The 24,392-nt window shown below is 48.9% G+C and overlaps 1 protein-coding gene across 1 annotated transcript; it reads right to left on the bottom strand.

Moving 5' to 3' along the window:
- Positions 1 to 542: 542 nt before the first annotated feature.
- Positions 543 to 14,841, bottom strand: LOC144943994 (pleckstrin-2-like). Its single transcript, XM_078871942.1, has 9 exons — positions 14,479 to 14,841; positions 12,973 to 13,137; positions 9,115 to 9,317; positions 8,528 to 8,619; positions 7,623 to 7,810; positions 6,705 to 6,809; positions 5,922 to 6,005; positions 5,122 to 5,203; positions 543 to 2,061 (listed from the first exon to the last, which is right to left on the bottom strand). The coding sequence occupies exons 1-9, from the start codon at positions 14,512 to 14,514 to the stop codon at positions 1,934 to 1,936; spliced, it is 1,083 nt and encodes a 360-aa protein (XP_078728068.1). The 5' UTR covers positions 14,515 to 14,841; the 3' UTR covers positions 543 to 1,933.
- Positions 14,842 to 24,392: the final 9,551 nt, after the last annotated feature.

Here is a 24,392-nt window from a genome sequence, read left to right as displayed (position 1 = left end):
ATACCCGTACCCTACCCGTACCCGGCCGGGTACGGGTACGGGTATCGGGTACCTGATTGCGACCTCTGCGATGAAGCCATGTTGCAGGCGCAGGTGGGTTGATTCTAGGAACTTGAATTGTGAGAAGAGACAAGACGTAGGGAAATGAGTGCCAAACGGTTACTCACCAGTGACTCACTGTCTACCCGTACCCGGCCGCACCAGGGTCGCAAACGGGTACCCGTACCCGGCCGGGTACGGGTAGCCGGGTATCGGGTAGGGTACGGGTATCGGGTATCCGGTTGCGACCTCTGCCTCGGAGTCGCCCTCCCTTTCTCTCTCTCACTTCCAGAGCGAGCGGATGCCGTGCATCGGCGCGTGACAAGTTAAAACTTTTACCGGCAATCCATTGATCAGCAATCTTTGTTTTTATTTGCAATCGTTGACCTCGCGATCGGAAGACCAGCTATTCTAGCTGCTTAGCTGGCGGTGACAGCTTCACTGACAGCTGTACACGTGTTTCTATTTCAGTGTAAAGTACAATAAATAAAACAACCAAAATATATATTTAAAAAAATGTTTAATAAATACACGATTGTAACATATGCAGATTACAAGCCTAACTTTTATATAACAATAATGAGTGATGATCAGTTTATGGTGATTGCAGTGGTTATAGCACTGCACTACGAGCCCAGCTACCTGAGTTCGATTCCTGGCCACGGCTAATATCAGTGGCGAGCGATACCCGAACCGGTCCTGTGCTCCCCTCCACAACCCCCTTCACCAATCATGCACGAACCGGTGTGGTGAAGTATGGTCAAACGACCCCCCACAACCGACACGGTGTAGGAAGGTCTTCATCCTGAAAGTCGCTTACCAACTTCCGGCTTTATATTTGTTTCCCTTTGGTCGCCACTCTCTGGGTGCCACGATTATAATTGCCTATCTGAGCTAAACGTCAAATGTGTAAGCCGTTTCTATATAACACGTTTTCTATATAACACTGTCTCTATATAACACGGTTTCTGTATATAACACGGTTTCTTTTTCACACGGTTTCTATATAAAACGGTTTCTTAACAACACGGTTTCTATATAACCGGGTTCTAATATAACAGGGTTTCTATATAACACGGTTTCTATATAACACGTGGCATTTACTCCGGTTTCTCCCGTTTCTTCCCACATGAAGCCAAACGCCCACCGATGGAATTGGCCACCAAACATCCCAGTGTAGCAGGACCCTCCTGAAATAAATGGGGTTCTGAGACTCGTTGCGGCTTTCCCGGTGAAACTGGCAATGGACAAAAAATCATGCCTTCGCGCTGGATTACGCGTAACACTTTCCAAATGTGCGCGTTTGTCATCGGGAGGTATTTAATCGACGGTACAGAAGACGACGGGTAGCCGAGCGGAGCTACATACGTGTTTGCATATTTACAAATAAGTGCTCTGTGCTCTGGGTTTGTGTCGCCAGGATTTGACCTTTGAACCTTTGATCAATGTTGTCAGTTATCTACAGGGCGATTCCCCAATAGCAACGCATGTGTTATACTAAAGTAGCGTGTACATTGCATCATCTTCACGAGTTATCCTGGTCCCCTCCACCAGACGTATGGACGGAGCTAATGCACAAACAAATCATTTGGTGATGCTGCTGCCCAAGCACAAACAACAAAGCAACTCAACACATTCATCAATAAAACTGCGGGCCTTAATAATAATAATACATAAAACAGACGACGTTTCAAGCAATGACCCTTCCTCGCGGCACGTTCGTTTCAGGGCAGTGCGACTGACGAATATGTTGGAGCGTCCTTTTGATTGCAGACGACAGGTGAGCGTACGCAGCGCTCGCTGCTACAGATTCGGAGCGCGTGTTGAGCGGGTTACACGCGGGGCTGCAGAACCGAGCGCAGGCGTGCTGGCCCTGACGGAGGGCGAAGTGCATTCAGCTGAGTTGCCTGATGGCCCGGATCCACTCGCTGCGCTGAGCTGCTGACGCAGCCTGCAGATAAAATCGGACCTCGTCGGCCGTGATCACCTCGAAGAGGTTATCCTGCACGTTCCCCCTCACGCCTACGAAGAGGGGGGAGGTGGGGGAGACACAGCAGACAGAGACACAGTTATCACGACGCGTACGGGTACGTGCATTTATTTTTAACCAGGAAAAACTTGGCTAAGGGTTTTAAGAGCTCTTTCAGAACGAGTCTACTTGTGTGTGTGTGTTTTTGCGGTCGGGGGCGACGATTCACTATCTGGTTTCCTGTTCAAGTAATTTGCTTATTTGCGAGTAACTTTTTTTTGCTTATAGAGTTCGGCGAGATTTGGACCACAATGCCGGAACATTTTCGAGTGATGCCACGAGATATTTAACGTCCGCTGCAAATCAGACGGCACCGAGTGTTTTGTAGCTAATACACACCAGCCGTATGGGCGATGTCGCCACTGCTAAGTCATCATTGAAGTCATCATTTGTTTCACTTCATCATCGCCGTCGTCCTTGATGTTATCGATATCCAGCCGTAGCATGAGCAAGAGCATTTGCCCTCTCGCGCCGTTATCGCGTCAACTTGGAATGCGCCCGATCTCTGGAAGCTAAGCAGGTTGGAGCCTGAATAGTGCTTTGATGGGTTACTTAAGGGATTACATCTTGAATCATTGCCTCACTTGATACAGCTAATCTGGCTGTGACGGTCCCACCTGATGACGGAGACTTGTGTTGCCTCCGAAACGTCGTGATTTTTGTTTTTATTTTATTTTACTTTCTACGTGACTTTACCGAAAAAACCTAAGAAGTTGATGGGTTACCACTGTGTACAAACAGGTTGCCATAGAGCTTGCGCAGGCTACGTAATGGGGGGCACATAACCCCCCCCCCCCCCCTCCAGTTTAATTGTTTAAACGTGTTAACAAAAGCAAATTCATGACATCTGGCCAAACATCCGCATTGCTGGAGCAGTACACTCCTGAAAGAGAGATGAGCCTTGAGACTCGTCGAGGTTTTCCTCGGTAAATAACCACACCTGCTTAGCCCGGCATTTACAGATGAAATGAAAACTAAATGAACATGACAAAATGTATTGTTGGAACTTAACCCAATTTAAATTGCACATTTTTTCGTAGTTTTGACGGAGGATAATGATTTATATACATATCCATACAGGAAGGAGGCCTTGATTTAAAGAAAGGCACCTCGAAGAAATAAAGTTCGATTGCTTGATCATGATGACAATGTTAAATTCTTGTCTGGTTAAACGGTGGCAACGACAGGTACAGAGCAAACACCTGTCTCGGTGGTTTGTCTTCGTGTGGCCACGCCGCAGCCAATGTGTCTAGACGCTGGCTGGCTCGAGGTGCGGGGCCGGTGGTCGTGGTTTCTAAATAATGAAATCATGACGGCGGCGGCGGTGGCGGCGAGGTTTTTATTTTTCTTCGGCGGCCGTGCCGTGCCGCGCCATGGCACGGCTGCCCCCCCCTTCCCCCAGGGGAGAATTTTCGCGGTCGTGCCGCCGCTTGTGCTGTTGTTCGGTGCGGCGTCAGAAGTCCGGAGTTCACAGGGAAGCTCCCGGCACGCGGAGCGAGGCGTCGGACAAAAGCGTGACGGGCAACGCGCGGAAACAACGCCGAAAAGCCACATCTGGAGAGGTTTGTGCCGTGCGTGGACGGTGTTCCCCTGCTATTCACCAACTTGGCTATCCGCGAGTTTGGCTCTCCGCCGAATCGCATCTGGAATTGTACGCGACTGCTGCATCGAGAGAGAGAGAAAGGAAGCGATGAGACGAAGCGATGAGAGAGAATGTGACGCGAGAAAGTGATGAGATGAAACGATAATGTGCAACATCACCATCGTTTAAGGTAAGTTAAATTGTCAACAATTATTTAATATTCTTGGTTCTTTCGGTATAGTCACGTAGAAGGGAAACAATAAAATAATAAAAATATAAAACAATAAAATTATCATGACGTTTTGAGACATTATTTTATATTTTTATTATTTTATTATTTCCCTTCTATGTGACTTTACTGAAAGAACCAAGAATATGAATCCCTGCAGTCACGAAAGCTTTAAATCAAGATGTAAGTTAAATTGTCAACAATTACTTAATACTTACATTTTTTATTTACTTTATGTTTATTTTAACCAACCTTTGTTTGTGTTATAATTTTCATGTATCTAATAGCTTATTCATCGATAGCATTTATTGAAAGTAGTTAATAAAAAAAATACGTGTTTTCATACGCCAATATCATTATGCGTGAAATTTGCTTTTCACGATCATCTCCGGAACGTTTCCCTCACGAGGAACGAGAGAATACTGCAGACGAATATAACTGATATAAGAGACTAACATAACGTCTTAATATATCATTATTTAACTTGGTTGTTTTCAGCACGAGGCTCTCGTTAACGGTTTGGAATGTGACCGCCACTCCCTCCCCGTGTCCCGTCTCAACTCGTCAACTCCAGACTTGTCTATACAAGGGCACAAATGGCCGTTGGGGGTTTGTAGAACATCATCAGCCACGATCGATCCACCGCTGGATGGGGACCTCCCCCAAATCGTGGCCACACCCACTCGAGGGTGAAAGATCTGAATTGTAAGCACACGTGTGTGATGATGATGATGATGATATTCACATGATGATGATGATGATGACCATTGTCTGTGCTCACCTGAAGCAGTTGATGATGATGAGGTTCATGACACAAATAAAAGTGGCACCATGATCATTATCATCAGGGCGGCGGAATGGTAACACTTGTGCCTCACAGCAAGAATGCCCTGGGTTCAACGCCCAAATCGGGCGCCTTTCTGCGTGGCGTTTGAATGTTTCTCCTCCTGTTCTGCATGGGCTTCCTCTGAGTTCTCCGTTTTCCTCCACGACCTAAAACCACGTGCATTGTAACTGGTATTGGCCAAAACATCCCAATGGCTGAACCATTAACCTGCAAGTTTTGATGACACACAGCAACAACGTCGCCCCCGGCCCCCCCCCCACTACTGCACGATCTTCGCAGGACCCGTCCTAGAGAGAGTCTTGAGACTCAGTCACGTCCTTCCCGGGTTAAACCAGCGCAGTAGTAGTAGTAGAGTAACAATAATGAGTCGTGCATTGGCGGCATTTGTGGCTTACCGGGAGGCACCCCTCCGTCGTCCAGCGCCGTGACCAGGCAGCCCCGGACGGGGAACCCCCCCAGAGGGCGTTCGGATTTCTCCTGCACGCACCACAGAGATACATGCACACAGTTAGCGAGCGCCCATTAAGGCCGGCGCCCAAGGCACACGAGCGAGGCGGTGCGGCGGGAGCCACGCGACGCTGCCTGCCGGCCGGCCTGCCCCTCTCTTTCCAGCGTCTCAATAATGTTAACCCACACCGCATTTGAGGCTCAGTCAACCTAGATGTGGCCCACCACAGGTTGTTCTATTACCCAGGACAGGTTCTGACAATGCCACCGTTGTCTTCGCCAACCACACCTGATGTTAGCCATGGCTGCGAATCGAACTCCCGCTATTGGGGTTTGTAGCACAGTGCATTGCAACATGTGGTCGCCGCTCCCCACACACAAGAACACCATGACACATACGAAGACAAAGATCCCCGTATACCCTTTAACAGACTGTCAGGGCAAGTGCTGATAACCAGCGCCTTTTAAGGCCGGCATGGCACATGAGAGGTGGATAGTCAGCACTAAACCCGGCCGCCTTTGTCTCCCTCGTGGTGATATGTTTACACCACATACCCATTTAAGGCTGAATCGACCTAGGGGAGGCCCAGGACCGGTTCAGATATTTGTCTCTGATGTTGGCCATAAGTGAGACTCGAACTCGGGTCGTCGGGCTAAGAGTGCAATCACTGCGCCCCATGCTCGCCACAGATACATGCACGCTGACACTTTAATGAGGTGGGGTAAGGAGGTGAGATGAGGAGGTCACCTTAGTGGGGTCATAGTAGTGCAGGTAAGAGGGTTCTTCTCTCAGGATGAACTTTCTCACTTTCCAGTTCCTACGCCGATGTCCCTGTAACAACACAGTCATCATCATCATCATCAGCAGTGTTATTACCAGTCATGATCATCACCACCACCATGATCATCATTACCACCGTCACGATCAACATCACTATCACGATCATCATCACCATCATCATCACCACGATCATCACAACCACCACAATCATCATCACCGCCACCACCGCCAACAACGACACCAGATTGATCATTGAGGTGTTAGAGAATATGGTCGTGGCTGTGTTGATGGTGGTTATGTTGCTGACACTCATGGTAGTAACGATGATGATGATGGTGGTCGTGGTGATGGTGATGATAATGTTAGTGCTCACGTTGCTGATGAAGATAGTGGAAATGATGATGCCGGTTGTTGTGGTGGGGGTGATAATGATGATGATGATAATGGTTGTGATGAGGATTATAGTGGAAATGACAACGATTTTGTTATGATGTTTATGATCATGCTCGTAGCAGTAATGATGATAGGGATGGTAAGAATAATACTGATGATTATGATGATGGTATTCATCATAATGCTGATGGTTGTGGTGGTAGTGGTGATGATAATGTTGTTGATGATGGTTGTGGCAATGATAATATTGATGGTTGTGGTGATGATAATGATGATAATGTTGTTGATGTTGGTTGTGGTGATGATGATGATGATGATGATTTTTGAGACTGAAAGGCATTGGACCCGTAACCTTACCTGTTTCATCAGGTAACCCTGCAGAATGATCTTCCCGGAGAATGAGATTCCGTTGATGATCTCTTTGGCCGTAAGCTCCGTGCCAAATTTGCTGTTGTTTTCAGACTGCACAACAAAAGAACAAACGGTGTGCCGTCAATGGGTGCATCAACGCGTCGATCCATCGATTGGTATTCCTTTTCAAAGCACATTTTCTAGACGCACCGCGTTGTTAAACGATGGAATTGATTCCTTTGAATCGTGACAATTAATCAAATCGCCGAGTTCAATGCGGCTAACATCAGCGGCAAGTGATGCCTGAACCGTTCCTAGCCTCCACTTTCTCTGAACAGCACCGACCGGCGTGATGAAGTACGATCAAATAGACCCCCTCTTGCCCCCCCCCCACCATGACCAACACAGCAATGGGGGGAGGCCTTTACCCAACAGTGGATTGACAAAGAACTGTAAGTTAGCCACTGTATAAATAGGCGATGTCAAATCTTCAAGTGCTCGTGCCCATAGACTGCGAGCACCACGGCCATATAAGCAATTTATTGTTTAACCGCTAAAATTGATTGCCGCGCTCGCACAAATTAAGAAATTGATTATTTGTTACGAATTATACCGCAATCGCCCCCACAGTTCTGAAGGAACGCACGAGACGGATGAGAGACGAGAGGGAGACCCGAGTCGTTCAGACGAGACCCAACGTTGCCGCGTTTCGGGCGGCCACTTGCGATCGATTCGCTCGGCCGGTTTTCAATCGGGCAACCTCCGACAGTCACGTCAATATTGGATCATATTGTGTGTGTCCCCCTCCCCATCGCTGTCACTTCGGAAAAACGGACTGACGGACAGACAGACGGATGGGCGGACAGACAGAGGCGATGGATAAACGCTTTCACCCTCGATTGGAAAGTGTTAGAAGACACTCACCAGGCAGTAGAACGCATCGGATCCGTCGAGGAAGCGCTGGGCGAGATCGGGCAGGGAGGCGGCCGCCCTCCCGCGACTGCTGGTCGCCTCCAGGAGGCCGCCCTGCAGAAGCATGGAGGCGAGCAGGGCGGCCTCGTTGCGAGACGGCGCCACCCCGCGTGCCAGCAGCCAGTCCACCACGCTCGCCCCTACACATGCCGGGGGTGGGGTTCGCGTTGGGATCGGGGTTAGGTGGGCCAGGCGGTAGGTTACTCCAACAAGGTTCATAGTCATAAGGCGTCCCCCGGCCGACGTGAGAGTGTGCGTTGATCGTCCTGAAGCGGTGATGGAAACTCCGCATTGCTGTGACGGGGGCAGGATGACGGTTGGCATTCCACAAATGGGAACTCATTTGATTGGTAGGCAGGTAGATGGTTAACTAGGCAGGTCCAGTAGACCAGTAGACAGGCAGGTAGAGAGACAGACAGCCAGGTAGACGTACAAGTAGACAGGCCAGTATCAACGTGGATAGGGATGCAGATAGGTCAGTCAACAAGTAATTACGTACTATTTTTGTTAGATTGAAAGGGTGTCCACAATGTCAAGTGACCATACATAGCAAACACGTAGTGTAGGAGTTGGTAGGCAGGTAATGGAGTAGACACGCAGACAGACAGATAGGTAATGGAGTAAACAGGTAGTAAGTATCGATTTAAAGCTTTCGTGACTGCAGGGATTCATCTTCTTGGTTCTTTCGGTAAAGTCACGTAGAAGGGAAGTAATAAAATAATAATTTATCTTTTATTTTATTATGTTTTATTTGTATTATTTTATTACTTCCCTTCTACGTGACTTTACCGAAAGAACCAAGAAGAGGTAGTAAGTAGGTAACAAGGTAACGTATGCAGGCAAGCGAGGCGCCTTACCTGTGAAGCAGTGCCGGTAGGTGACGCTCTGCTCGTGATGAGACTCGGACGCGATCCCCAGCGCGGTGTCCTTCATCTTCTCCACCAACTCCCTGGGCACGCAGCAGCCAGGGAAGGCGCGCGTGAGCGCACGGGTCGCCCCAGACAAGGTGGAACCGCAACCGGTAAGCAGCGTCAGCGGGCACGTAAGCCAGCGGGCAGGTAGGCAACCAGAGACAAAAACGGACAGGCAGGTAGACAGACCAGACAGGTCGGCAGGCGGCCGGCTGGACTCGCGGACACGTAAGGAGATTTGCAGGGTTGGTAAAGATGGAGAAAAACAGGAAGGTCAGCAGGCAGGTAGCTGTGTAGACGGAAAGGCACTCAGTCATGCAAGCCGAGAAGCGGTGAGGTAGGCAGACAGACGGACAAGAGAGTCGAGAGATATCCTGGTAGGCAGGCTGATATACTGCTAGCGTGGTGGGCCGATAGCTATGCAGGCAGGTAGAGAGGTCGGCAGGCAGAACTGTGGACAGGTAGGTAAGCAGATAAGCAGGCGCGTAGGTGAGCGGACAGGCAGACGGGTCCACCAGCTTGCCGGTACTCACGCGAGGTTGACATTGGGCCCGGTCAGCGATGGGCTGTGTGCTTGGGGTGAGGGAGTCAGGGACTGCGGGGGGCTGTTGGGGCTGCCCCCGACCGAGATGCCCAACGCCGCGTGGATGTCCGCAACCCACGAGTCGCGCTCCTCGCGGCTCGACGGCTGCAAGTAGAAGCTCCCCTTGTCCGGCACCTGGAGCTTGAACACCGTCTGGAGGGGTTGGGGAGGGGGGCAGAGCGGCGAGCGGCGTTGGCAAGCGGCGTGCCTCTGGGATGCAGCGTGGGCATCGGGCCCACGATCACGCGTGGTGAAATTCCATCATGGCGTTCGTCAATAACGCCGTGGCCCTACAATGAGAAACTATATGTGCATGGCCAAAAACAGTAGAATGGCAGAAGTTTCTCAATGGCTGTACCATTTGAGAGAAATGTTCATCGCACGACGGCCAAATTTACTTTTTTTATTTAGTTCAGTGAGCTCGAATTTAGATACGTTAAGTACAGAATCAGATTTAGCGTGATGTTTTTTTTTTAAATCTGTGTTCAGTCATTGGTGACCAGGCTGAGACCATCGCCTCACTGCACTCAAGAACCCGGTTCAATCGAACCCAGGGTCTCAGCAGTGTCGGCTCAAGCGCTGTTAACCATGAGGGCTGATGTCACTCCCTTTGCAGCTTGCACGTTCGGCAGCGAACTGAACAAGAAAACATCACAGAGAGTGGCGTAGCTGTCGAGGAGTGTAAAGGCTGTGCAACTGCACCATGGGTCGGAGGGGCACAAGGCACTTGGGTCAACAAAACAGGCTAAAAACATTGAACAGGGCACCCCCATGCATTGAATTAACTGCACCAGGGGCCCACGCCAACCACGCTAAAGGCCACCAGTTGAAGATGCAGTCAGCATGTCGTGTTGGTTGGCACGCGTGCGCAGGATGGAGCAGCAGGAGGTAAGGTCACCGACACTGGCATTGGAGTGCCACACGGAGGTAGGTGACCAAGGGGAAGACCTCAAGTCAGACAGTGATGGTGGTGGTGGTAACAAGGCTGTCAAAGTGGTCCTTGAAGGATATATTTGTCCGTGTCGCAAGGCAGAAACCTAGAGTAGTGCGAGGATGGAAACGAGGCTCGAGTGGAGGGCTTGTGTTGACTGTGCAACAAAATGTGGCATTTACCAGAAGGAAGGAAATGGTAGCGAGATTTGGTGGCATCGACGGTCAGTGCTGTGGTTAGAGTGCCACGCTCGCAGTTGGAAAGTTACGGGTTAAGGCGGCCAGTGAAGGGGCCCACTCAGCAAGTCATCCCGCTTGATGTTGATAAATACAATATTAGCACAACTTTGTATGAGTGCATCGGTGTGTTTTTGTCCCGTAACAGCACTTGCTCTGGCCACGGAGATGTGTCATTGGCATAGGAGAGATTTTGGGCTGAGTGTAGTGCAAAACCAGGACTTAAAACAACCAACTGATTAAAAGAAAACTGACGGTGGCTGAGTGCCTCAGAGATCCTGGATTTTAATTCGGGTTTCGGCTTGCCCAGAATTATAAACTAACTTCCCAAGTGTAGCGAGTTGATGCTATCAGCCGGGTCACCAATGTCCGTACACCAAAAATGCGATCGCGTTCATCTCCTTTCCCTCCATTAGTTTAATTGTTTTCTAGCTTTGAGAATAAAATATATTCCTGGGTTTACTGCCATGCGCTGACCATACACCTACAGGAGTGTGTTAGAAAGTAGGCCTCGTGTTTTAAGGGCTCTCATAAGTAGGTCTACGATGTGTTCTTATGCAAGATGTTCTCTAACACACGGGGTGATGTAATGCCCCTTGCGGAGAGCGTTAAACGGATTCTTCGTCTCAAGAAACGACTTGGAATGAAATTGGGAGAAACGAGATACAGACTGCAGCAGCGGTATCGCCTAACGATGGGGTGGGTGGGGGGGGAACTAAAATAATAAGCACACGTTCAATCGTTATGGAAAATATTGCACGTGCTCTTGGCACTCGGAATTTTTTCGGACAAAAAAAATATTAATCGAGGGAAAAAATCGCTGAGTTGTTGGAACGTGACCAAACTTGGTCAGTGGGTCTTGGAATCGGTGACCTCATGGGCGGTGTGGGGAGACATGGGAACACGGAGACTCGAGGCAGGGAGACGCGGGGACAAAGGAGCACGGGGACAAAGATGTAGAGGCAGGGAGACCTGAGATAGAGAGATGTGGGAATATGTGGGGACAGGGAGACTTGAGACGTGTGTATGATAATTGGTTTTTTACCCTTTGATCTGGCAACAAAACTGACACCTTGTTTTACAAGGAGTCATGTTTGCATAGACCACAATACCTGCAGTCATAATGCAAACAAAAAACATAACTCTGATAATGTAAAAAAAAGGTTTCAGTTTTGTTGCCAGATAAAAGGGTAAAAAAACAATTATCGTATTTTTTACTGGCAAATGAGGTTCCAATGGTGTACGTGTGTGTATGTTGAACTTATTTCCCAGCATACGTTCCCAAAACGTGCTCATCGGAGGTTCGAGATAGGGAGCCCACGGGACAAAGATAAGCGGGGACGGGAAATATTGAGACAGGGAGACATGGAGGCACAGGAAGACTTGAGGCCGTTCAAATATACGTGTGCAAAGCAGATGATGAGAACACACATAGATGTGGACAGACGGCAAGACGCAGGGAGACAGCGGGACAGATGAGGACACAGCTGCTGGTGGGGGGGGGGGTACTTGGGGCCACTGAGACGCGGTCTGCACACGCTGTGACCACACGGTAAGAGTTTCCAGATGAAGTCTGTCGCTACGTCATCCACACCTCCCACCGCCTCCCTCCGCTCCGGCCTCAGCGGCGGCCACCATTCTCAATCGCCTCTGTGTCTCCGCGTGGAGCCGGCCACGCGTGAGAAGAGGGGACTTTTGTTTCAAAGTCCAACTCCGGCTCACAGAGGGAAACATTGTAACGTCGTCGGCTCTGCGTGCAGACAGTGGATCCGTGCATGCATACGACGTATGCATTAATGAATGAGCCCCCGATGCATCTGCGTGTATGAATGTAAGACTGTGTGTACGAAACACTAAATAGTATGTGAACGCGCATGTGTGGGGGAGCTGTGGTGCAGTGGTCACCAGCATTGCACTGCACTACCAACCCGGCGGCCCGAGTTCGACTCGCGACCGATGTCAGGAGCGAATTTTTGAACCGGTCCTGTGCCTACCCTGAGGTCGACTCAGCCTTAAATTAGTATATGGTGCGGTGTTTTAAACAATGGGGAGACAAAGACGGCCGGGCGTGGTGTTTGCCACCCACTCCACCCTGGGGTGGGAGCGGCCCTAATGGGTGCTCACGAAAAGCACTTGCCCCAACAGTCTGTTAAAGGCTATACGGGGAAGCTTTTTCTTTGCATTTGCATGTATCTTCTCAGTTTCAGTTTACAGTTTCATGTATTATTAGGCATAACCCTGTGAGCCACGTGGCTCTTGACTCGGGTGCAACCGCAACAAACAAAAATATGAACAAGAAACATCTTAAAGTGACGATTTAAAGCTTTCGTGACTGCAGGGATTGATCTTCTTGGTTCTTTCGGTAAAGTCAGGTAGAAGGGAAGTAATAAAATAATAAAAATAAAAATCAGACGCTGTCTCCCCAACAGACCTGGTCTTCACCTGAGGACGGCTGCTTGCGTTGTGGCCGAAACGTCGTGAGAATTATTTTTATTATGTTTTATATTTATTATTTTATTACTTCCCATCTACGTGACTTCACCGAAAGAACCAAGAATATCTTAAAGCGACTACACGCAACAGAAAAATCCAGGGGGAAAAAAAACAGCAAAGTCTTCCAGAACAAACACCGCATACTCACGGTGCGGTTGCTGAATTCCAGGCAGGGCGATTCAACCGTGACCCCTTGCAGTGGGAAGGAGCCCTTCAGCGACATGGGGCTGCCCCCTCCCTCTCTCCGGTAGTAAAGGATCTGGTTCGAGTCCAGGACGAACCAGCGAGCCTTCCAGTTGTGAACAACGTGACCCTGTGGGGTGGGGAAGGAGGGGGGGGCGTCAGTAGAACATGAGCACAACAATAATGTGACGACCAGCGTGGTGAAGTATGGACAACTTTGGCCGCCTAGGTTCCTGGAGTTCTGGGACAGAATTCCACGTGGGGGGTAGGGGGGCTTTATTCTGGCTGCTGATTTCAGACCAAACCACTGCGCCACCGCTCCCCACGTATAAGACAGACCCCCCCCCTCCCCCCACATATCCTCGAGCAGGCTATTGGGGTAAGGGCTGTTCGCGAGCAAGTGTTAAGAGTGGTGCCGGGGTAAAACCCACGTACGGCAGCATGTGTCTTCTCACGGCCGATGTTCGCACGGTGCATCAGACATTAATTTAAGGCTGGGTAGACCTAGGCGAGTCCGAGGACCTGTTCAGATAATCGCCGCTGATGTTATCCGTGACCGACAATCGAACTCAGGTCGCCGGATTTTGTTGCGTTTAAACGCTGCCAGGCTGGCCTGGGAGTCAGAATTATCGGCGTAAGGCACTACCACTAGACTACAAGAGGCGCCTATCCACGACAATCCTATATGATTGCACCCTGTGCTGCACTAACGTACCGTCCTCAATGACACCTGGTAACGCTACGCGTTAGTCTTCATAAGGTCGCACTCATTACCCACAAAGTGCGTGCCACAAAATGAACCACAATACCTCGCTGATCTCGTCAAGGAGCATAAACCATCATCACGCGAACTCCGCTCATCCTCGCAACAGCAACAGCTGTTGGCTCAGCCATCAAACTAAGACGGTCACCGCATCGCGCCCTTTCAGATGCGCTTCTGCGGCCGTCTGGAACGCTCTTCCTTCCGATATTAGGAAGCCACTGGAGCTATGCACTTTTAAATTTAGAGTGACAAACACATTTATTTAGAACTGCTTTGTGTGTTTTAGTGTGTTGTCTTTCTCCCCACAACCCCGTACTAGCACGGCTGGCTACGTACGGCGCGAAAGAAGTTCAAAAACAGTACATACATAAACACGCGTCTCGCATAGCCACCGCACACAGGCGCACGAGGAGGAGAACGGTGGGCGGGGTGGGGTGATGCGTCGTGCCAAATTCATTCCTTCGAGTTCCCGACTGCTCCAGATGAAATGAAGCGTTCACAGCGCCCAACGACAGCAGCGCGCAATGTCAACAACACACACACAGTCGTCTCCTCCTGTTCACAACCATTATACAGTCGGTGGAAATTCCTCGTTACCATGGCGGGCGCCAAATATCCCACCGCACTTTAACAAAAAACAAGGAGCAACCCGCGTGCGAGGCAACGTGAAACTGGCGAATGAATGAATCACGAATGAAGAAGACTCACCCTTTTCACGAGGAACCCTTCGCGAGTCACTGCCATTTCGTCGACGTAAAACTGGCGCAGGAATTCGTTTGAAATAAGCGCGGCACGGTTGTCCTCGAGTTGCTTCTGCGATTGCTGCCGTAAAGATTGTGAGTTCTGCACGGATTCGATGCGCACTGCCGAGGCGCGGACCCAGTCTTTGAAATCCCGAGACGCAGCTGGGAAATCGCGCAGTGCCGAGCCTCCAAACCGCGCACCGTTTAAGGGCACACACACACACGCGCGCACAGACAGCTGCTCAGACGAATGACTCTCGCCTGCTTCTTATATAGCAATATACACGCACACTCGAGCTCACGCCACCAGCTCATACGCTCCGCCTTGTGATTCATGATGCCGCTCACTCACTCACTCAGTGGGTGGGTGGGGTGGAGGAACATTTTTTTTCTCTCTCATTAGCAGCGTGGTTGAGCTGTCTGGGATGAACATATCCGGCCCGTGACCTCATTTCATTACCCACCCCCTCCGCCTCCCCATCATGATCTTCCACCCACCCGCTACAAAAGGGACCAACCGCATAACGAAACGAGCCGCGAACGACGCAGAGAAGAGGAGTGTAGGGTTTGATCGCGATGGGGACTCGAGCGATTCGAGGCGCTTGCGATATTTCAGCTCCTTGGGTGCCGTTGTGAGCGACCTTTGTGAAATTCTGTGGCGTCGTCGTCTTTTGCGCGTCACCGCAAGCATACTCGCCGGACTAGTCGGGAACACACCGCACACACACACACAACTGCGTGGCGAATTTAAACGCGCTCAATCACTTCCGTGGCTGCACTGGCCGATGTACCGGCGCGTGCGTGTGTAGGGGAGCGGTGGTGTAGCGGTCAGCGCGCTGCGCTACGAACACGGCGACCCGGGTTCGATTCCCCGCTCACGGCCAACACCGGTGACGATTATCTGAACCGGTACCTGGGCCTCCCCTAGGTCGACTCAGCCTCAAATGAGTACCTGGTGCGATGTGTAAACATCGCCACTAGGGAAACAAAGGCGGCCGGGCGTCGTGTTGGTCACCCACCCCCTCGTGTGCCGTGACGGCCTTTATAGGTGCTCGCTAACAGCACTTGCCCCGGCAGTCTGTTAAGGCTATACGGGGGATATTTGTCTTTGTGTTAATGCTGTGGCCTACCAAAGATATTTGGAAATGCGAATACGTACTCAGGAATGATGAGGTTATCCTCCCTCTCATCCCGTGGGTAAGAAGATGATGTGATTGTGTGTGGGTGTCATTCAAGTGCTGTTAGCTAGCACCTATCAAGGAGGTGCTACGTCATGAAAGAAAACTTATATGTGTACACATCCCAATACCAATGGCTACATAGTACCACTGGACGCACTGCGTTGGCATAGCGGTTAGACCGCTCCCGAACACGGCTGACATCAGTGGCGAGTGATATCCAAACCATTCCCGGTGGGCGGTCCCTTCCACGAACCCCCCACTTGCCAGCATGGTTTGTACGTATGTATGTTGAACGTCTTTCGCACCGTACGTACGTGCTAATCAGAGGTGTCAGGGAAGGACAACAAACTAAGCACAAAAGGCAGTTCTAAAGAAAGGAGTTTGTCAATCTAGATGATGATTTAAACGTGCATAGCTCCAGTGGCTTCCTAATATCGGAAGGAAGAGCGTTCCAGACGGCCGCAGAAGCGCATCTGAAAGCGCGCGATGCAGTAACCATCTTTGTTCGATGGTCAGCCAACAGGTGTTGCTGCTGCGAGGATGACCGGAGTTCGCGTGGTGATGGTTTATGCTTCTTGACGAGATCAACGAGGTGTTGTGGTTCATTTGTGGCTCAGACCTTGTGTGAGGGATGGTCAAGACAAAGGCAAGTGCTGTTAGCGAGCACCTTCGAAGGCTGGCACGGCACACAAGGGCCGCCTTTGTCTCCCTAGTGGCAATGTTTTACACACCGCACCAGGTACTCATTTGAGGCTGAGTCGAATCTCGGGGAGGCCCAGAACCGGTTCAGATAATTGTCACTGGTTCGCCAGGTTCATAGCACAGCGCACTAACCGCTATACTAACCGCTCCCCACATGGTTTGATCAAACAACTCCTACGACCAACACGATGCGGGGAGCCGTTAATCTAGCAGTGGATTGACAAAGGGCGATTGATAATAAATATTGCATTATGTGCATCATCGTCAGACACACACAGACACCCCGCACAGACTTTGTGCTCTGCAGAGGCAAGTGCTGTCAGCGAGCACCTATTGATGTCTTCATGGGGCGATATATTTCATAAAATACAATGTACTGTATATATATGTTTGTGTTTAGTGTGTCCAATAATAATGTATTTAAACAGGCAATGTTGAAACACACGTACAGTCCTTTAAACGTCAATCCACTGCTGGATGAAGGTCTCCCCCGCGGTATTTTACCACAGTTCATCACACTGGCCAGTCCCGCGCGGGTGCTAGCGTATAGCGGTTGGGCATAGACGTGGGCGCATAGACGTAGTACTAAAGTACTGTGCAACAATTTTAATTAGCTTTACCCGCACACTGCTGCCGCCGCTGCCGCCCGCAACATATCTCCTCCACCCGCAGCAGACTGCGTTTATTTCATGCAGGGGTGGCCACCCCACCCAGCATCCAGGAACGCACTTGTCCAGGCTTCACAATCAAGCAACTCACGATACACGTGTAGTGACATAGAATCGGTCACGTAGCAGCATAGCGCTGGCTGCTGGTAGGGAAGGGGGTCTGCAGCTCACAGCAGCCCTGACTGACAGCAGGCCACGTGATCGACCGGAGAAGGATCTCGGGGAAAGGTCACGGAAGGGTCACATCGAGAACCCGCTAGTAGGTTCCAGAAGGGGGGCGTGGCCGGGGGCGGAGCCAGGCCACACTGACAGTGTAGTGGTGATAACTACTCGCTGTTCGCGAGCGGATCGTAAACAAGGTTTTCCCGATCAATCAAACGGTCAGGGTCAAATGGGGTGAGGTAGGATCCAAACGCCAGATTGGGGAGGACCAATCGAAGGGTTCCACAAGGTGGCCGGGGATTGGACAATCCGGCCACGAACAGGTATAAAAGCCAGAGCGCTGAGAGCTCTAGGCCAATTCTGCTACACGAAGACTCAAGTCGGCCGAAGACATCTAGGACCCTGGACCAAGACCTCCAGCCCTTATCAGGGCTAGGGCTCAGTGTAACCAGTGGTCGGGGAGAGATCCCCTAGGTCCAGCCAGATGACGCTGGGATAGCAGGGAGATTAGAGAGCCTGCAAGGTCCGGAGGCTGCACCTCCTCCGGGTAACGGGTGAGGGGATCATATACCCCTTAGTGTGATAGGGACTGTGTATTAAGACAATACACAGTGTGTGCCATAAAGAAGTTTAGAAGTCCGTCCTTTACAACACTACAACAGTAAAAGAGGGGCCCGGGATGGGACCTCGGGGCTGTCGTGTGGAGTGGGATCTCGTCGTTCTGCTGCTGGAGTCTTCACCATCTCGGTGTCGCCATCCAGGCAGTCTACCAGCTGCCCTGGCTGGGAACCGTAGTCACTAAGCGTTACTGTCAGGCCGCGTTAATAAACACAGAGTGCCTCCTCCTACTCTTAGTGTCTCTGACTCGCTACATATGCTTCACGCCGCTTCGCTTATCGAGGTATAAATGACACGAACTCTGGTCATCGAGATTAGGGGGCGGGGGATGAAGGCATCGCCGGACCACCGAGTCACGCAGTTTGTCGTGGAGGCCAGACGATAACAACGCAGCGCCAACAAAACTAGAAAAAAAACAATTCAAAATCCATCTGCTCTCGTTCCTCTCGCCCACTTCTCAGCAAATACGCCGGAACATTCTTTCACAATGCGTTTTCCACATTCAGCGGGTCCGGAAAGAGAACCATCAAGACGTCATTAAATAACAATAATAGTCGGAGTAGTTATGAATAAATTTCGATTTAAAGCTTTCGTGACTGCAGGGATTCATCTTCTTGGTTATTTCGATAAAGTTACGTAGAAGGGAAATAATAAAGTAAAACATAATAAAATAATTCTCACGACGTTTCGGCCAAAACGCAAGCAGCCGTCCTCAGGTGAAGAACAGGTCGGTCGGAAAGACAGCGTCTGAATGTTATGAATAATTAGGATACTAATCATGATAGCGTAGTCATGTTGTTGGTGGTTTGCAGCGGAGGCGCAGTGGCTGAACCGGTGCTGAGCCGTTTGGTGGCGGTGCGTTAAACAATGCCACTGGGGAGAGACAAAGACGGCCGGGCATGGGGCCGGCCGCTCCAACCCCCTTTGTGCGCTGTCGGTTTAACAGCGCTTGTCCCAAAATGGTCTGTTAAAGGCTACACGGGAGATCTTTGTCTTTGTGAAAAAAAGTAAAAGCATGCGTTTGAGAGTGTATGGATGTTTGGCAGACACAATGTTCGTGTGTGCGTGTGTGTGTGTGTGTGCATACACAGGGCCTCCCCTAGGTCGACGCAGCCTCAAATGAGTACCAAGTGACGATGCGTAGAAAGCATCGTCACTCGGAAGACAAAGGCGGTCGGGCGTGGCGCTGGTCACCGACCCCCCTTAGTGGACCGTTGCCGGCCTTCACAGGTGCTCGCTAACAACAGCACTTGCTCTAACAGCCTGCTGAAGACTATACGGGGGCATCTTTGTCTTTGTCGAGGGTGTGGTGTGTTGTGGACGCGCGTCTGTGGTTGTGGGACACGGCAGCGGTGAGCGCGCCGCGCTACGAACCTGGCAATCCGGGTTCAGCCAGCAGCAGCGACAATTCCACCGTGTAACAAAAACAAAATGTGTCACTGGGTAGTAAGTGTTATTTAATTATGCCTCAAAGAGTACAGAAAATGGCTATTGTTCCCCACAAAACTTTGCTTTTGTGACCAGGACAGTGATATTTTGAATTGTATCTATTTTCAATGAGAAAACGCGGTGTGCACTTGTGTCATTCCTTCATGTAAAGTCCTGTTCACAAAAGCAAAGTTTGTGGGGAATAATAACCATTAAAAAAATACTTTTTAGGCATAAGCAATAAAAAAAAGTAACACGTAGTACCCAGGAACAAATTTTTTGTTACATAGTGTTATCTGTATCGCCCTCCCCTAAGTCGACTCAGCCTCAAATGAGTCCTGTAGCTGGTGCAGTATATACACATCGCAACTAGGGAGACAAAGGCGGCCGGGCGTGGTGCTAGCCACCCACCCCCACGTGCTCGCTAGCTGCACTTGTTCCAACAGTCTGGGAAAGGCTACACGGGAGATCTTTGTGTCTACGAGACGGGGCGTGACTGCGTGGGAGAGACATAGGGGGCACCGCGTGTGTGTGTGTGTGTTTCTTGTATGTGTGTAAGAAATACAGACTGTGCGAGAGACACAGTCGGGGGTGGGTGTGTGGGTGTGACTGTGTGCGAGTCAGACTGTGTGGGAGGGACACACAGAGTGTGTGTGTGTGATTGTTTCACGCACGTGTAAGACTTGCAAGACAGACTTGTGCGTGTGTGTGTGCGTGTGTGCATGACATTGTGCGTGTGTCGGTGAAAGTGAGATCGTCGGTTAACATCAGCGGCGATTATCTTCATCAGCGATGGGGAGACAAAGGCGGCCGGGGCTGGTGCTGGAAACACCACCCCCTCGTGTGCGTGTCAGGCATTCAAAGGTGCTCGCAAACAGCACTTTACCCTCAATCTTAATTTTGGAACTTTCGTGACTGCATGAATTATTCTTTGGTTCTTTCGGTAAAGTCACGTATAAAGATAAACAATAAATAAAATAATAGCATACTACGACGTTACGTCGTAGTATGCTATTACGTCGTAGTATGCTATTCTTTTATTTATTGTTTATCTTTATACGTGACTTTACCGAAAGAACCAAAGAATAGCACTTTACCCTCCCTGATAGTCGGTACGGCTAAAGGGTGCGGTGGTCTTGGTTTTGTAAACTGATCGTTCTGTTCGCTGTGACCCTGAATAGAACAATATGTTTGTGCGTGTATCTTTTTTTTTAGTAACGATGGTCTATCGTCACGGGTAATGACGGGAACGACAGCCACGTGGGAACTGAAATGATCGGAGAGCTTCGTCCGCCGAAGAGATGGAGCGATAAAGAAAAAATCATCTCGTGCGCATCTGGTAGTGGATTAAATACATCACGCGGGGTCGCGAGAGATGGGTGGGGGGGGGCAGTGAATCTGATGATGATGATGATGAAGACGACGACGATGATGATGTATATGACCATGTAAGGGGCCGTCCATAAATGACGTCACGCACTTAGGGGGGGGGGTCAGACATTTGTGACGATGTGTGACGAGGGGGGGGGGGTTTGAGAAATGGGACGTCACATCAAAATGCGCAACTTAAAATAAATATAGACAACACGTTCTACTTAATTAAAGACTTTTTAATAAATGTTGTCTTCTACAACATCAGAGTGCAGCGCCACATTAAATACGCACTACAATGACAATAGTTTAAAGCGACTTGAAGCTTTGGGGGGGGGGCAGAGCTTTGTGACGTCATATTTGAGGAGGGGGGGGGGTCTGACTTTTTGTGACGCCGTGTGACGAGGGGGGGGGTCAAAAGTCGTCTAAAATCTCGTGACGTCATTTATGGACGGACCCTATGACCATGTAAGTCCACCGCGTGGCACACGCAGTGCGTCACGCACGTGAGGAGAGGCTTCGGGAGTTTCCGGCCTGCGGGGGCGGTGGTGCGACCGCGTGGCTCCAGGCCCAGACGCATCTCCTCGGCAACGGCAACAGCTAACAAATCAACAGCTGTCACATCTTATTGGTTCTTTCGGTAAAGTCACGTAGAATGGAAATAATAAAATAATAAAAATAAAACAATTCTCACGACGTTTCGGCCACAACGCAAGCAGCCGTCCTCAGGTGAAGAACAGGTCTGTCGATGAGACAGAGTCTGAATGACACGTCCTAGGCTTGGAGCGTCTATTTAAGCTGGGAGGGAGGAGGAAGAGCACCTTGACAAAATAATTTGCATATCAAGAGGAATTTTAGCATATCTATGGGAAATGCAGATATGCGACTAGTACTACTTGTGAAATGCGTAGGAGGGTTGGCGGGGGGGTTTAAAGTCATGTTTTGCCCGTGCAAAACATGACTGTCACATCATCATCATCCTCCTCCTGATCCTCATCATGTTCACTGTCACCCTCGTCATCATCCTCAGCGCCATAATCATCATCATTATGATCATAATCATCATAATCCAAAGCATCGTCCTCATTGTCATCAATAGCAGCATCATCATAATTCACATCTTTCGATTTAAAGCTTTCGTGACTGCAGGGATTCGTAGTCTTGGTTCTTTCGGTAAAGTCATGTAGAAGGGAAAAACAATAAAATAATAAATAATAATTACTTTATTGTTTTTTTTAAGTCACGTAGAAGGGAAAGCAATAAAATAATAAAATAATAATTAGTTTTTGTGTTTTCCCTTATACGTGACTTTACCGAAATAACCAAGAATATAATTTACATCATCATCATCCTCATTCTCCACATCAGCATCATCATCCTAATCCTCATCATCCTCATCCACGCCCTCATCATCGTCATGATCATCCTCATCATCGTCCTCACCATCACACCATCGCACCATTATCACCATCATTCTTGTAATCTTCATCACCATTCACATCGTTTTCCTCATTCTCCTACATCATCACCATCCGGATCTTTATCCTCGTCATCATGGATGAGTGAGGTCATCATGACTTGACTGTCATTTATTTATTCATCATGACTTGACTGTCATTTATTTACCATGGAAAAGCCTCACAAACCCACGCTAACGAGCGTGGTGAAGAATCGCACCTCCGATAAGCACAGTTGGCTACGTACGGTGCGAAAAAAGTTCTACATACATAGTTAAACAATCACCATGGACTTTTTAATGGTAATATTGTATTTTATCTTATAAAGCTGAATTGAATGCATTGATATGTTGGACCAAATCTACAAATGAGTGTTTGGCTTCGTGTCGGAGGAAACCGGAACACTCAACGTTGGTCCAACGTTGTTGTTTACTGGGTACCGGGAGAAGGCCCTATGGCTGATGGGACGTGTAAAACAAATACTTATTCGTTTCATCATTAGACCTCCTTTGCCAGGAACAAAATATAATAATAGGGGGTTTCCCCTTTTTTTCTGGCAACAAAACTGAAACCTTTTTACAAGGAATCATGTCTGTATTAACCACAATACTTGTGGTCAAAATGCAAAAAAAACACACTCTGATAATATGTGCATTGTCCTTGAAACTGATTGGTCCACACCAGAGACGGCTTTCTTTTGAGCCTCGTCTCAATTGGTGCTAGACCAGAGGACGCCAATTGAGACGAAGCTCAAAAGAAAGCCGTCTCTGGTGTGGACCAATCAGTTTCAAGGACAATGCACATATTATCAGAGTGTGTTTTTTGTTTGCTTTTTGACCACAAGTATTGTGGTTACAGTAATGCAGAAATTATTCCTTGTAAAAAGGTTTCAGTTTTGTTGCCAGAAAATAAAGGGGGAAAACCCTATTATAATACTTATGTGTTGTTTTATGTGCATGAACAAATACGGGAAGGAGACATATGATGCACTTCTTGTGTTGCTTACATTCTCCACCACGACGGGCGATGGTCACGTTGTGTGATGTAGTCAACGGTTTAGCTGCTTGATGAACCGGGTTGATATTGGAGCCACTCACAACGAACCCTGGGGCCAAAATTCCTTCCCTTTGGAGCAATGTTGTCCCACAGCATTTGTGTAACAGGCCACACTCTGCTGATGAGACGTGGAAAATTCAAAACGGAGCCTGAGTTTACCCGCTTAAACAAATGCTTCATGGGTAACATTGTTCTCGAGGAACCATAGTATATGAACCTGCAGGTGTATTGTATTCATAGTAAAGCAGAGCCTTGTTTAATTGTCGCTTTATAAATATGTCATTTTACTTTTGACTGAGCTGTGTCGTGGATACACATTAATTGGTGATACTGAGTTGGAAATTGATACACAAGAACAAATAATAAAACAACGCAATAGATTAATTCGCCAATTACGTTGTGGCCTTGAAAGGAAAATAATGTGATAGGTGGCGTTTCTCACTCGTCCATACCTCTCTGAGCGACTCACTCCTACGACTCTGGCCTCTATATGTGATGTGAAGAAGGGCCATAGCCCGAAACGTCGCCTATGACACTTTTTGTTCCGTTTGAAGACAGTGTTATTGATGAAAGCGTTGTGTTTGTGTGTCGTGGAAGCAGCGCCACCTGCCGATGTTAATGTAAAAGTAGCTACACTTATCTTGATTGCATTAGATGTACGATACAGAATGATACGTTACTTATAAATTGTAGGTATTTATTTTTGCGACATTACGTGATCGCTTTGTCCCTTAACCAAATGCATGCTTTAGGAATAAAACCAAGAATGGTTGAATCAAATGTGTAAACATTAATAGGGGTTTGTCCCCTTTTTTATGGCAACAAAACTGACACCTTTTGCAAGGAATCATGTTTACATTAACCACAATACTTGCAGTCAAATGCAAACAAAAAACAATACTCTGCTAAATAATAAAAATAAAACATGAACATAAAATATTTTATTTTATTACTTCCCTTCTACGTGACTTTACCGAAAGAACCAAGAAGATTAATCCCTGCAGTCACGAAAGCTTTAAATCGAAATTTAATACTCTGATAATTTATGCATTGTCCTTTTAACTGATTGGTTCACACCCGAGACAGCTTTCTTTAGAGCCTAGTCTCACATGGTGTTCGATGTAGATGCTTACCCCGAGCTCTCATTACTCTGAGAGTGCGTTGTCTTTGAACTGTGCGCCTTTTGGCGTCATCTGGTCGAACACCATGTGCGACTAGGCTCTAAGGAAAGCTGTC

Source organism: Lampetra fluviatilis, chromosome 33, assembly GCF_964198595.1.
Source record: "Lampetra fluviatilis chromosome 33, kcLamFluv1.1, whole genome shotgun sequence".
Taxonomy (NCBI): Eukaryota; Metazoa; Chordata; class Hyperoartia; order Petromyzontiformes; family Petromyzontidae; genus Lampetra; species Lampetra fluviatilis.
The sequence above is the reverse complement of the archived record's forward strand: the minus strand, read 5'-3'. Positions and strand labels throughout refer to the sequence as shown.